The sequence below is a fragment of the Chrysochloris asiatica genome, unplaced genomic scaffold (genome assembly GCF_000296735.1).
Source record: "Chrysochloris asiatica unplaced genomic scaffold, ChrAsi1.0 scaffold00183, whole genome shotgun sequence".
Classification (NCBI taxonomy): domain Eukaryota; kingdom Metazoa; phylum Chordata; class Mammalia; order Afrosoricida; family Chrysochloridae; genus Chrysochloris; species Chrysochloris asiatica.
The window spans coordinates 3278984-3293864 of record NW_006408701.1 but is presented as its reverse complement, the minus strand read 5'-3'; the positions used below and the strand labels follow the sequence as shown (position 1 = coordinate 3293864).

Genomic DNA, 14881 nt, shown 5'->3' with positions numbered 1-14881 from the left:
TTTTATTCCATCATTTCCTGGTGCCTTGTTGTTTGCCAGTTCCTTCAGTGGACCTTGGACTTCTTCCATCAGTATCATTGGCTCTTGATCATATGTTACCTCTTAAAATGGTTGAACATCAACCATTTCCTTTTGGTACAGTGACTCTGTGTATTCCTTCCATCTTCTCTTGATGCTTTCTGCATCATTCAATAATTTTCTCAGAGAATCTTTCAGTAATGAAAGTCGAGGCTTGAATTTTTTCTTCAGGTCCCACAGCTTGAGAAATGCTGAGCATGTTCTTCCTTTTTGGTTTTCTGACTCCAGATCTTTGCACATATTGTTGTAATATTTGTGTTTGTCTTCGTGAGCTGACCTTTGATATTTATTCAGCTCTTTCGCCTCCTCATTTCTTCCATTGACGTTAGCATCTCCACACTGGAGAGCAAGTTTCAGCGCCTCTTCTGACATCGATTTTCATTTTTTTTCTTTCTTGTCTTCATAATGACTTTTTGCTTTCTTCTTGTACAATGTTCTTGATGTTATCCCACAACTCTTCTGGTCTTTGGTCTTTAGTGTTTAATATTTCAAGTATGTTTGTTCTTCAGATTATCTCTAAATTCAGGTGGGATATATTCAAGGTTATATTTTGGCTCTCATGGACTTTTTTCATTTTCTTCAGCTTCAGTTTGAATTTGAATTTGCATATGAGTAACTGATGGTCTGTTCCACAGTCTGCCCCTGGCCTTGTTTTGACTGATGATATCAAGCTTTTCCATCGTCTCTTTCTGCAGGTGTAGTCAATTTGGTTTCTGTGTATTCCATCTGGTGAGGTCCATGTGTATAATTGTCTCTTATGCTGTCTAAAGAAGGTATTTGAAATGAACAAATCATTGATTTTGCAGAATTCTATTATGTTATCTCCAGCATAATTCCCATCACCAACGCCATATTTTCCAACTACTCTTTGTTCCAAACCTTAGCATTCCAATCATATAAAAGCAAGACTATAAAACCTAGATGAATTTGTATAAGTCCTATACTACTTTGGGAAGAATTAGCGATATACAATAATGTTGGTTTATGACAATTGAAAACCTTTCCAGTAATAAGCACGTCACATACCAAATATTAAAAGGTATACTAATGGCAATTGTCACAACTGTGAATGTAGAAGAGATGTAAGTAAAAGGGGGGAGCAGTTAATTTGTCATTTCAGGAACAGAGGACCCTAGGACCATCAAGAGGGAAGAGCATGAGTAGAGCATGGGATCCTAACCAGAAAAACTGGGACAACAGAGATGGTTGCAGAGACAATTGGATAGAGAGATAGAGCAGCAGATAACTATAAGCCCATGGCCTGAAAAAGGCAGTGTACCTGCGGGCAGGAGACTGGCTTTGCAAAATGTACCCTCTGGACATAAAAAAATGGGCATATTAGTAAAAGGAATTAAACCTCTTTTAGTCTTTCAGAAATGTCAAACTTAAAAAATAAAAAGTCTGAAGTTCTGAAAAATCTTCAGAATATATATAAAGGGATATTTCACAACATTCCAGTTCAAAATAATGAAATAATACTACTACTTTGATGAACTTATATTTGTATCCTTTTATCCAAAGAATTATTATTACTGTAAAATATTTACTATAATTTATTTGTGTATAAATGTTGGAGCCAGAATTGCGATCTAAGAGATTACTGGGTTTTCCTGAGTATTTATAAATCTTGGTCACAAATATTTCCAGAGTAACCACACAAAAGAAGTTGGCTAACCAGAGATAGAAAGGTAATCCAAGTGATTAAGATTATACTGCATTACTTAAATTTTCCATGAGAAAGGACCCTTTTTATACTCACTTTAAAAAAAAAAATCGTTTCCTAGACCCAATCATTAACGTTTTATATTCTCTATTTATATAAAATATTGGTGACTGAAAATGAAAGGTTTAGGACAAGCACTGGATCAGCATTGGACTGCTAACCACAAGTTCGGCTGTTCAAACCTACCAGCAGCTCCATGAAAATCCTATACAGGGTCACTGTGAGTCAGAACCCACTCAATGTCACTTATCAACAACAGTAATATAAAGAAAAGAGAAATTTAAAAAAGATTAAACCTTAAACTTCAATCTTGTGAAGCATGACCACAATGTATTCAACAGTTCTCATAGCAGTGCAATTTCTTCTTACAGTATTTGCCTACTATGGTTGTTGTGCTCAAGAGACTTAGAAACTTGTCCAACACCTCTATTTTCATGGCTCGAGGTCCTTCTCATTTTCTAACTTGAAGTCTTTGGCCATTTTAATTTCTACAAAACAAGTTAAAAGGTACAAGAACAGCTATTCTATAGGATGCCAAGCATATGGTGGTACGTCTACGTAATGTAAACTAGACAAAAAGTATGCAATTTAAAATTATTATGCCTGCAAAATACATTTAGCAATCACATTAGAGTATTATGATGCAATATCATCATTAACTCGTGTTATTTAAATGTTGTGATCAAACCACAATATTCTTTTAGTGTTTGTTATATTTAATTTTATTACCATTGGATGCAATGCTTATCCAATGGAGCGGAAGGGGATCTCTTCTTTACTTCATGTTATAATACTAACTAGGGTAAATATAATTTTGATATGAGGGAATAAAACTAAAATTCATCTTCTAGGCAGACCTAGGTTTAAGGTGTTACTGATTTTGTTAAGTGCCGTCAAGTCAGTTCTAACTCATAGCGACCATGCTGGTGGTGTTTTTCTACTGTTTTCTCCTTCAAATAATAAGTTTAGAGCCCCTTAATGTCTTCATAATCAAATATGTTTTCAATAACCAGTTATTTCATATGGATTTCTAAAGGGATGTAGCACTTGAGTAAAATTCATTTTCCCTCCACTTGTTGATGGTAGTGGTGGTGGTGTGCAGTGGAGTCTGTTCCGACTCATAGTGACCCTACATTTATTCATTCCTTCTTTATGTGGCTTGATCTTAGTTAGAGACAATGTTGAACAGTTTTAGAAGTCTTTGATTACTGGATCTGGCCATTTTGTTTGAATTCCTATAATACTGTTCGGTCATTAAACAAAAATAATTATGTTTAGGGGTTTTCAAAAATACCAACTTTTGAGGTTAAGGTTTATAAAGTACAGAACACATAACTTGTATTTCAAAAAGGAGAAAGAGAGAGCCAGATTGAATTCCAACTGATAATCTAAGCAGGAAATGAAAATGAACAGCAGATTTTGTAGGATCATGCTTTTGTATTTGTCAACTAAAATGCAGTTGTTTTCATTGTGGCTTCCTCAGTGTATTACTGACAGTATCAGAGAGACTCCTTAAACTTCAAATAACCAAATCAGTCAACTCACTCTGCAGAGGAGGTGCTTGCTGAATTAGCTCAATCATCAGTAATCACTGAGAAATTATGATTTCGTGAAATGTTACAAGTATACAAAATCACTCATGTTCCCTGGTTACAAGGTCCTCACAATCAAATTAGGCAGATTATATATTCAGATATGAAAAATGAGTGTGCCTGAACACATTACCACAACAAAGATTTAGCAATCCAGAACCCTGGGTAACCTAGTTTTGTAGACATTTTAGAAATCATTTAAAATTGAAAACCATTGGGAGAGGACTCTTAAAAATATAAAAACATACTTATTTTTCACCTTTGGGTGGAAATCCTTTTGTCCTTTATCTTCTTCAACTGTCTGAAATGAACCTACCCAATGGCTTTTTATAAACACCTCACATTCACCATAATGCATAGTGGCTATTGTGATATAGACACAGCAAGATATGTATGTAAGAAATAGCTGTCATTCCTCCCCCTGGCCTTCTTCCTCCCCTTCCCCCTCCCCCTCCTGCCTACAGCTATGGTTGATATGCCTTTGACATGGAACACAGATGCTACAGAGAGAAAGTGGCTCTTTTCTTTATTCTCCAAAATAAAAGTCCTCTACTTTAGGCATAAACTTTAATATGCATGAGAATCAAGTGGGGTGAATATTTCAAATATAGGAATCTGGGAGTAGGACCCAGTATTCTGCTGTTTGAACAAGTACCTCAGAAACTCTCCTTTAAAGTCAAGGTTGTTAACCCTCACATGAGATTCTATTTTTTTTCTCAGTCCCTGGCCTTCTTAACACATCACCACCTTCCCTGTGAGTTCTAATTGCTAACCCTGTTACTGAGGCCTAATGTGCTCTTCCTTCCCCCCAACCCCCCTCCCCTCTGCTTCTTTCCCTCCCTTCATTTGGCTTTCTTTTCTCTTTCTTTCAATACTTATCTATGTCCAGGATTTCAAGCAAATGTTTCTTTCCAGGTACCAGTAGTCAGTTAGTTCTGCCCAACCCCAGTATCTTGACATCCCACACTCCAGAACATTCCAGGTCTGGAAGAGTCTAAATGCAAGGTCTCCAGCTGGCTGAGCAACAGTCACACAGGCAGACAAACAGACAGATGCAATGGTGGTGGGGGAGAGGGGGGAAAGTGTGAGGTATAGCAATTAGAAAACAAAGGTAGTGTATAATATGTTGCCTGTGCAATACAAATTTTAAAAATCAGAAATCTGTTTCAAACTTTTTCTATGAGGTAGAATGCAGAGGGTTGGCACTAAGCTTCAGGCACCTGTGGTCTGGTTACAGCTCTGCCACAAACTAGCTTTGTGACATCCATTGTTATTTTCCCTCATGTTTAAACCAAGGAGAATGCCACCTTCCTTGTGCATCACTCACCAATGTTATGAAAACCAAGTCAACTTATGAAAGATGTAAAGCATAGTACTATGATGTGTGGTATTTTTAATGGAAAAAATATATCATCTTTTTGTGTCTTAATGAGTAGTGCCCTAGACATTATTGAAACTTTCTTTTATGACAGAATGTCTTCTAATTTCTCAGGGTCTTTTTTATGAAAATAAATTCTCATTGACAGAAAGGTAGAGAAAGATGTAGACCCTCGGACATACCCTGAAGTTGATTTTTTGAATATATCCTTGAAATCGGCTTGTTTTAAAGACAATTGCCTCCGTCTCCTGAAAGTGGAGTGTAAAGAAAAACAACAAAAAAACAAAAAAACAAAACAAAACAAAAAAAACTCGTTAATTGTGGCTCTCTTATAGTTAGTTCAGATTTTCACAGCACACCCCACAAATATTTTAGCTATAATTAATAAATGCTACTTTATAAATCCTGAACAGTGAAGACTTCACAGAAAGAAAATTTAAAAACCTAAATTACCTTAAAAAAACAAACAAACCTTAGCTAGAAAGTCATAAGACTCTAAGAAGCTCTCTTTAAGTTTCATAAAGTAAGGAATAAAGGTTGACATCAAATACAATATTTATTGGCATCTGATCTAAGAGACTAAACTAGCCAAATTTGGACCCAAGGAAACACTTTTCCAGTAAATATATACTTAGCCCTGGGAATGCTTTGTCATTTTCTAGCCTTTTTTTCTTTTCCTTCCCTGACTTAAAAAGCTAGAGAGGTCAATTCTTTGTTGATATTCTGTTTTGCCATAAAAACCTGAGAGCACATGACATACATTACAAGCTTTCAGAGAACAGATGGCTAATGTTCTTCTAGGTTCATTCACTACCAATTTTCTTATTTTCATACTGCATGTAATTAATAAAAACATATAAATAGATGCACTGTCTCCTAACCAGGAGATCTTGTTTTTGTGAAGCTCTGTCATATATAGAACTCCTTTGGGATAATACAAAAGGCAACGTGGAACAGACATAGTTCTGGTACTGTCTCAGGAATGCAGTTTTAAAAATAGAGACTACTACAGAAGCACTGCAGTATACACTAGCTATCAACAGTCAACTCTTTTACAAAACTAAAGTATGCTAGCAGATGTGGGAGGAGTATCAGCCCCAAATCAGATTTCTTTACATTTATTTTATTTATGCTGCCATTCGCTTATAGAAAGTACAGATTAGCCTTATCTAGCCTTCCTTTCAAAATGAACTGTTTTGTTTTTTTTTCTGGGTCATCTTACAAGCACTCGTGAATTATTAAAGTCATAACTACATCCAAGTCAGAGTCGAGCAGTATCTTTAAAAAGAGCTTGACCAAATGTTATCCTAAATCTAATGACTTTCTATGCAAAAGGTAAGTGTCAAGTATTTCATTTCTTTTTAGAAAAATGAACTCAAAATAGAATACCCTTAACGACAATGCAATCTCAAAGTCTACTTCTAAAATGCTATACACAGAAAAATTATTATTTTTGGTTCACAAAAAGCTACAATGGGTTAAATGCATACTTGTCAAGTTTTAGACATCAAAGTCAGCTTCACTAAATGCATAACAAATATATTTTTTGCTTAAAATATATGAAAACACCTTTAAATACAGCTTATTTTATATTCTTATTAATATTATCTCTTTTCTTTGTGTCTTTAAGAAGAATCTGTTGTGCCACCTTCTGGTAAGTGAGTGAAATTATGTATCTCTACACAAGTCACTATTCTTTATTTTAACTTTTTAAATATAGATTTTTTTTTAATCTGCAATGCATTTAAGTTATATAAATAAAGCTATACCACAGTTTCAAGTAAAGTAAAAATTTTTGAGACATTTTTTTAAAAAGCCAAGCCTTGCACATGCTTCCTATGATTTTTGCATGGTTACCAATATGTCTCCTGAATTCTACAATACATATAAAATTGATTTTTGTATACCGCTTCAAAGCCACATGTGCAAATGACAGGCTTGCTATTTTAATGAATAAATAACAGCAGCAAATAAAGGAAAAGAAAGGTCTCTTACCAATAAGCCCATTTTTCTCTTAAGGTTTGAACTCTCATCATTTGTCATGTTCTTGTGGATCCCTCTCTCATCAAATTCTCTGGAGTTTTAAAGTTAAGAGCTGTGATGCACAGCTAAGCTCTGCTACATAGTAGCGCACCCCAGTGCATCTGTCTGGTATAACACTTCAGTTCTAGCTTCCCAAAGCAAAAACAAGATTTCTGCATTCAAAAATCTATGCACAGCATACCTTCCTTGACAGGAAATTACAGTCAGCGTGGTTGAACTATTTATATTTTATATCTAAACTCCTAATCAGATATGAAAACTAGAACCTCGTGAATCTTGGATTTAGTTCCAGTAAACTGATCAGGAACAAAGTGCTCATCGGTAGCACACAGGTAAGGTGAGGCAAAGACTAACACCAGGAGATCTGACTTAGTAAAAATATATATACCTGGAAGTAACCTATTATTTTCAGATTCTTTTAAATCTTCATTATCTTTAACTCTTCCTTCTCCCTTGCTTCTAGTGGACAGTCATTAAAATCCTATCCTTTTATCTTTAGCAGTTTTCCAGGAATAAACCCTCAAGTATTTTTAAACAAATGAGCTATTGCAAAATACATATAACTGGTTTCCCTGTATCTCTGATTTTCAATCTATCAATCACATTGTTTCTAGATGACTATCCTAGAATAATACTATGCTTGATGTAAATTAGGTGTTCAGTAAATCTTTTACTCAACAAGTATGTTTAGAATTTATTATATGTTAAAAACTATGCTAAGTGATATGGTTATAAAGGTGACTAACACAATCCCTTGCTCCCTGGAAGCTCCTAGTTAAACTAGGGAAACAGAGGTACACTGACAACACAGAATATGGTGTAAAAGCTTTAGTAGTATATGCCCAGGCTTCTACAGCAGTTGAACATGAATGAGGCCTTCACTAGATAAACTCCAGAAAAACAATCTGTGCAGAGCCATAGATAATTGAGAGAACACAGCATGGTGAGGTGTTTGAGGAAATCTTCAGATGGCAAGAAAGAGTTTGGGATACATAGCATTGAGGGAAGTGACTTTTAAGGTATGCAGAAACAAAATCACAGAAGACCTTATATGCCAATGAAGAGGTTTGTATTTATCCTATGGGCTATGAGAAGTCATTTGTTGACTGGATGGGTTTATCAAAAACTGCAACAAGCAGGCAAGCAAATAACCAACCTATCAATAAATCAATAGACTCTGTAGAGCCCGTCACTAAGAACTCACCACAAGATGGCCCAACCTAGTCTTCTAGTTTACTGCCCTAGTACCATAATACCAACTTTCCACTTTGTCTCACAAGTGTGTCTTGTTCACTCTCTCATTTGTTCCAGAGGTGCCTTCTGCATGAAATTTCTCCCATTTTTTACTTTTCTGAATTCAACCAATCCTCCCTGCTCCAGCTCAAAGTCCATTCTTTCCTAAGACGTCTTCTTTGGAAAACTGAATCCACATTAAAAAAAAAAAAAAAAAGGCCCTCCATTACAGGTTATGTACATTTTCTTTAGCATTCAATGTTCAAGAAATATTTTTGAACCTTTGCCCATTGCATTGAGGAAAAGATTACTAGAGCCTGGCGAACTAATGACAAAGTGATAATATAAAAGGTTGTTGAATGATAGTCCTGGACATTGGAAAATGTGATTATATTTTATTGCCTGCAGTACATCAAGAGAATCCACCTGAAAGTCCACAAAGTTAACAAAAAGTATCCAGGAAGACCTCAAAAAGAGATAGGTGAGTAAAAGTAGAAGACAGTACCCAAAAGGTTTAGAACTTCTGAGAGATGGGTTATTACTTAAGGAAAGCTTAAGTGTAAGAAGAAGGTGCTCTTAAAAATGGTGTAATAGTACTAGCTGGAAATTAAGTTAAAATAGGAAGCGTCACCAGAGGAATATATCTTGGGATGTAACTATTAAGTATCATCTCCCTATTATTGTTATTAAGTGCAGTCAAATTGATTTGACTCATAGTGACCCTGCATAGGATTTCAGAGTAGTAGCTGGCGGGTTTGAAGCACTGACCTTGTGGTTAGCATTCCAGTGTTGATCCTACAGCGCCACACCAGGACTCTTATCTCCCTTAGGAATTGCATTATGCTTAGTGTCAAAGAGTAAGTATTCAAGCTTTCATGGATGTTATCATTTAACTTTCAGCTGTGTCTTCTCCTTTTTATGTATGCACAAGCTCTCAGATTTATGTAATGATGCAAAAGCCATGGTGTGTTCTTTCATGTAGGTAATAAAAATCTTTTCATCTTTGTCAAGCCATTTATGTTTAAATGGGTTAAGAGGATACTGCCAATAATTTCAAAAAGCAGTTAATACTTGAAAATATCCCCTCAAAGACTTAAGAATGGGCAAGATAAAAATTGTTTGAACTCTTCTTTTTTGTTTCTCAAGTATAAACACTGACCACTTTCTTTTCTACTAGCTTGTAAGAAAAAAAACTCAAATACAGAAAAAAAAAAACGAGAATATGATTTGGGATGTGTGCCACACTTTTTCTAAGGAATCTTCAAGAAAGGACAGAATTTGGAGGAACATAAAAATGATTTAATTCCTCAGATTTTTGTAAGAATATTTTAAAACTATGTATCAACAGTACCATAGATTTTCATAACAAAGAGAAGTAACTCAGACCATTTCTTCATTTAGTTGTGCAGAAAACTGATCAATTGCCAAAGTGCTTAGATTTCCTTTAGGTTTGGCAGGAGAAAAAATCATATTATATTTTGACTGGAATAAGTGACTTTATCCAAATTTATATAAAAGTTAATTAAGAAGTTTTAAAGGGGAAAAAAATCAGAGGATCTCAAATTATGCCAGCTGAATCACCAACAGTCTTTCCGCGCTCTCCTTGTTGTACACAAGTGACTGTGCTGAGAGGGTGTGTATTTGTCTGGTACAAAGGTAAGTCAAAAAGTGCTGCCACAAAATCATAGAAACAAAACTATCCAAAATGTGAAGCTATTGTTTTTTTTACATATCCTCCATACCGGCCTATATACTTCTGAAGGTGGTTCTTACAAAGTTCCCATGATTATTCTTCTGTCCTTCGAGAAAATCTATCATTAACCCTTACCTCAAGGAATTTTATGCTCTTTGATTAACACCAAATCAAAAATGTTAGTTTGGGCATTCTTTTTGTTGCTATGGTTAAGTGCCATCGAGCTGGTTCCTAAAGGGACTCAAATTCTGTGTCTTTTCACTGTTCTTTGAGTTTGGGGAACAAAAACTATCTGGAGGGGCAAGATCAGGGTTAAAGGGCAGATGGGGTAAGGTTTACCAGTGAAATCCTCACAGGACAGCCCTGGCTACCTTCCAAGAAGGATCAGGTGCATTGTTGTGATGGAAATGAGTTTCTTGGTGCAACTCTCCTAGCCTTTTTCTCACCAGCGCAGCTTTCCATTTTCTTAAAACTTCGTACAAAGTTCCCACGATCATCTGTGTCCTTCAAGAAAAATCTCTCAAGATGACCCCTTTGGGTCAGAAAGCAATCTCAGTGCCTTCTGAGCTGGCCATTCTGCTTTGAATTGAACTGGTCCAGCAGATCTCCTCCGGAAGTCATTGTTTTGATTGTGCCCTCTTATTTAAAGGCACCCTAAGGACTCTTGGTGTGGCGCTGTGGGTTTATGCGCCAGACTGCAAAGCCCTTTGAACTACAAGGTCGGTGGTTCAAGCTCACCAGTCACTCCTTGGAAACCCTATACAGGGTCGCTATGGGTCGGAACCGACTCGACGGCACTTAACAACAACAACAAGGAGACTGAAACAAGTATATTACTGAAAGAACTTGTCTGCAGTCATCCACTGATCACAGAGACATGTGTAAACACATTTTGTTTGGAAGAAATCCATGCATGTATGAACTACTAGTAGGAAATCTAGTAGCAATCCTTTTTGATTTATACTCACATAAACAATTTACTTCTATTCCATTTAAAGTAGCATCATTATGTTATTCCATCCAAAGCTGTATCCTTCACTGATTTTTTTTTTTTTTTGTATATGTATATAAGATGGCTTAGAGTAGAATGAGTGTTTTATAGACTTTTCTGTCCTATAAACTTTGAGAGCCATTTATCTAAAGCAACTCTTCAGGTTTCTAAAAGCCAGTAAGTAGTTCAGATTTCAGCTGAATTCTCAGATTCCAAGAATATCACCACTCAATCTAATGAGCAAGGGGCATGCATGGTCAAAGGGAAGAATATAAAATGGGAATGTTTTTGGCTGCTACTAATAACTACTGCCTGCACTGTCAACAGATTAGGGTAAATGGCAAAGGCAGTAGGAGGACAAAGATTCAGAAACTCCAGTCCCACTTGAATGAATTTTTATAAGTCCCTAAAAGGGAACAAAATTCAGGTCATACCACTCTCTGTTAACATAAATGAATGAAGACTAGTTCACGGGTCATTCAAAGCACTTGTTCTTGTTGTTAATTGCCATTTTTCTTGCTATTAATTGTTGTTAGATGGCTCCAGCTCATAAAAATAAAAATAAAATGTCGCCTGATCCTGTCTTATTTTCATGATCGTTGGTATGTTCGAGGCCATTTTTGGCAGCTATTGTTTCAGTCCATCTCACTGAGGGTTTCCTTCATTTTCTTTGGTCCTCTACTTGACCAAGAATTATGTCTTTTTCTAGCAATTGGTCTTTCCTTGATGATATCCGAAGTCAGTGAGCTAAAAGTCTTATCATTCTCACATATAAGAAATATTTTGGTTGTATTTCTTCTAATATTGAGTTGCTCAGGATTTCGTTTGGCAGTCCACAGTATATTTCGAGGGATAAAGATGAGACTTTCTGCTCCTGCAAAAGATTCACAGCCTCGGGCACCCTATAATTGCTGACTCCACAGCAATTAAACCAACAGCAGTATATTTAATATTCTCCACCAAAACCATAGATTGAACACATCTAGTCTTCTTTTTTCCTTTTACATTATACAACTTTCATATGTATTGTTGTTGTTGTTAGGTGCCATTGAGTCGGTACCAACTCATAGAGACCTTATTTATGCACAGCAGTACAAAACACTGCCCAATCCTGGGTCAACCTCACTATTGTTGCCACGCTTGAGCCCATTGATGCTGCCACTTTACCATCCATCTCGCTGGGGGGGTCTTCCTCTTTGTCTCTGACCCTCAACCTTACCAAACATGATATCCTTCTACAGTGACTGGTCCCTCCTGGCAATATGTCCAAAGTATGAGAGATGAAGTTTGGCCATCCAGGCCTCTAAGGAGCATTCTGGCTGTACTTCTTCCAACACAGATGTTGGCTCTTTTGGCAGCCCATGGCACTTTCAATATTCTCCTCAATTACCATAACTCAAATGCATCAATTCTTCTACAGTCTTCTTATTCATTGTCCAGCTTTCACATGCATATGAGATTATTGAAAATACCATGGCTTGGGCCCAGGCACATCTTTGCTCTTCAACACTTGAAAAAGGTCTTGTGCAGCAGATTTCTTGGCTGCTGCTTCCGCAAGTGTTAATCGTAGATCCAAGAAGAATGAAGTCCTTGACAACTTCAATCTTTTCTCTGTTGATAAGAATGTTGTTTATTGGTGAGGATTTTTGTTTTCTTTACACTGAGATGCAATCTATACCGAAGGCTGTGCTCTTTGATCTTCATCAGTAAATATTTTAAGTCCTCTTCACTTTCAGCAAGCAAGGTTGTATCATCTGCATATCGCAGGTTGTTAATGAATCTTCTTCCAATCCTGATGTCACATTTTTCTTCATATAACCCAGCTTCTCAAATTATTTGCTCAGCATACAGGTTCTATAAGTATGGTGAAAGAATACAACCCTGTTGCAAACCTTTCTTAATTTGAAACCATTCAGTGTTCCCATGTTCTGTTAGAACAACTGCCTCTTGGTCTCTGTACAGGTTCCTCATGCGCACAATTAAGTGTTCTGGAATACTCATACTTCGCAATGTTGTCCATAGCTTGTCATGATCCACACAATTGAAAGCCTTTGCATAGTCAATAAAGCACAGGTAAACATCTTTCTGATACTCTCTGCTTTCAACCACGATCCATCAGACATCAGCAATGATATCCCTCGTTCCGCGGCCTCTTCTGAATCCGGCTTGAACCTGTGGAAGCTCTCTGCCAATGTATGCTTACAGCCGTTTCTGTATTACCTTTAGTAAAACTTTACTCGCATAGGATATCAAAGATATTGTCTGAAGATTTCCGCATTCCGTTGGGTCACCTCTCTTTGGAATGGGCACAAATATGGATCTCTTCCAATCAGTGGCCAGTTGTCTTCCAAATTTCTTGGCATAGATGAGTGAGTGCCTCCTATGACACCTCACTTTCTTGAAAGATTTCAATTTTTATTCCATCAATTCCTGGTGCCTTGTTCTTTGCCAATTCCTTCAATGCACCTTGGACTTCTTCCTTCAGTATCATTGGCTCTTGATCATATGTTACCTCTTGAAACGGCTGAACATCAACCATTTCCTTTTGGTCCAGTGACTCTTTGGATTCCTTCCATCTTCTTTTGATGTTTTCTGCATCATTTAATAATTTGCCCAGAGAATATTAGGCAATTGAAACTACCATGACTTTTGCCATCAAACTGACAGCTTTGCTTTTTAAAATTTAAAGAAGTCTTTTGTCTAATGAAATACAAGGTTACTTGATTTATTGACTGCTGTATCCATAAACATTGATTGTTGGGAAATTTAAATCTATATGTTAGTATACCAACATCAAAATAAGCTAAATGGCATAATAAGACAGAGGGAGAGAGATATGAAATTAATGAGAAGATAACACTATTTCTATTTGTCAATTACTTTTCAATCTAGATATTTGGTAATCACTAGATATTTTATTTATTATCAGCAGATAGTCTTCAATCAGCACAATTTCAAGTGAAATAATTTATTCTACCTCTTAATTTTAAAGAGCCTCATTTTCATTTTCAACCAACCCTGAAGTAAGCAGTGCAGGTGCTAATATTCTCATTTTACTAGCGAAGAAATCGAGTTGTTTAAATGACTTGGCTCAAATGACAGAACTCCTGAGATAACTCAAAAAAAGAATCCAGTTCCACTAACAACCTAATTCAATGCTGTCCCCCTTTCTGTTCACTAGTCACCCCTGAACGATATTAAAATTAATTTTAGGTGGAAAAAAACATGACTATGGCAATATGTACAGGGTCGCTATGGGTCGGAACCGACTCGACGGCACTTAACAACAACAACAACAATGGCAATATGACTCTGAAATACCATCGCACACACACAAGATCTTCCTACACTGAACACAAGGAAGTAAATGGCTGAAGGAGGAGAGGACTAGGTTTTGGAAGCTATAGGATGCCTAGATGATAGAATTTGAAGAATGGTCAACCTATACCTTGTACTGAAAACATCCTCAATTAGCAGTTTCTTGGTACTTACCTCAAACATTCCACTTTCTTTCATGCCTCAGTGGTTTTGTATATGATACTCCCACCACTTGGATTTCCCTGCTTTCCTTCTTAAGGAAGCAAATGTCAGCTACACGGAAGTGTTAGAGCATACCTACTTTCAGAAAGCCTTCCCTAGTATCCTTAGTTTTCTAGTCCCCATGATTTTCTGAATATTGGATCTCCTGGCTCTTTAGATTATAGCTGTTTCTATGCCTCCCAGGGAGTATGGTGGCACTATATAACAAGCACCTGACTGTGAACCACAAGGTCGATAATTCAAGCCCTCAGCCACTCCATGGAAGAAAGATGAGGCTTTCTGCTTCTGCAAAAGATTTTAAAAGCCTTGGAAGCCCTATACAGGATCACTGAATTGAAACCAACTCCATAACACTTAACAACAACATGCCTCCTTAGACTATAAACTCCTGAGAGATAGCGTTGCTATTGTTGTTAAGTGCCGTTGAGTGGATTCTGACTCATAGGAACCCTGTATAGAGTTTCTAAGGAGCGGCTGGTGAGTTTGAACCACTGACCTTGTGGTTCGAACTGACTTTGTGGTGGAGTGCTTATCCTAAAGCCCCACAGCAGGACTCATTTGGTCTTCCTTATATTTTCATTAGAACTAATTCAGTGCCTGTCACTGTTGC

The 14881-nt window shown here is 36.7% G+C and overlaps 1 protein-coding gene across 2 annotated transcripts in view; it reads right to left on the bottom strand.

Moving 5' to 3' along the window:
* LOC102832689 (kelch-like protein 13-like) overlaps window positions 1-14881 on the bottom strand; it is a 262216-nt gene that overhangs the window by 102097 nt on the left and 145238 nt on the right. Inside the window, exons 1-2 of one of the 2 annotated variants that reach the window (XM_006872113.1) lie at window positions 6767-6847; window positions 4954-5019 (exon numbers count right to left, since the gene is read on the bottom strand). The exons of the other annotated variant lie outside the window; for it this stretch is intronic. Coding sequence (XP_006872175.1) covers window positions 4954-5019; window positions 6767-6807 — 107 coding nt within the window. The 5' untranslated portion in view covers window positions 6808-6847. Of the gene's footprint in view, window positions 1-4953; window positions 5020-6766; window positions 6848-14881 lie in introns of those variants that run through there. 2 annotated transcript variants of the gene reach the window in all.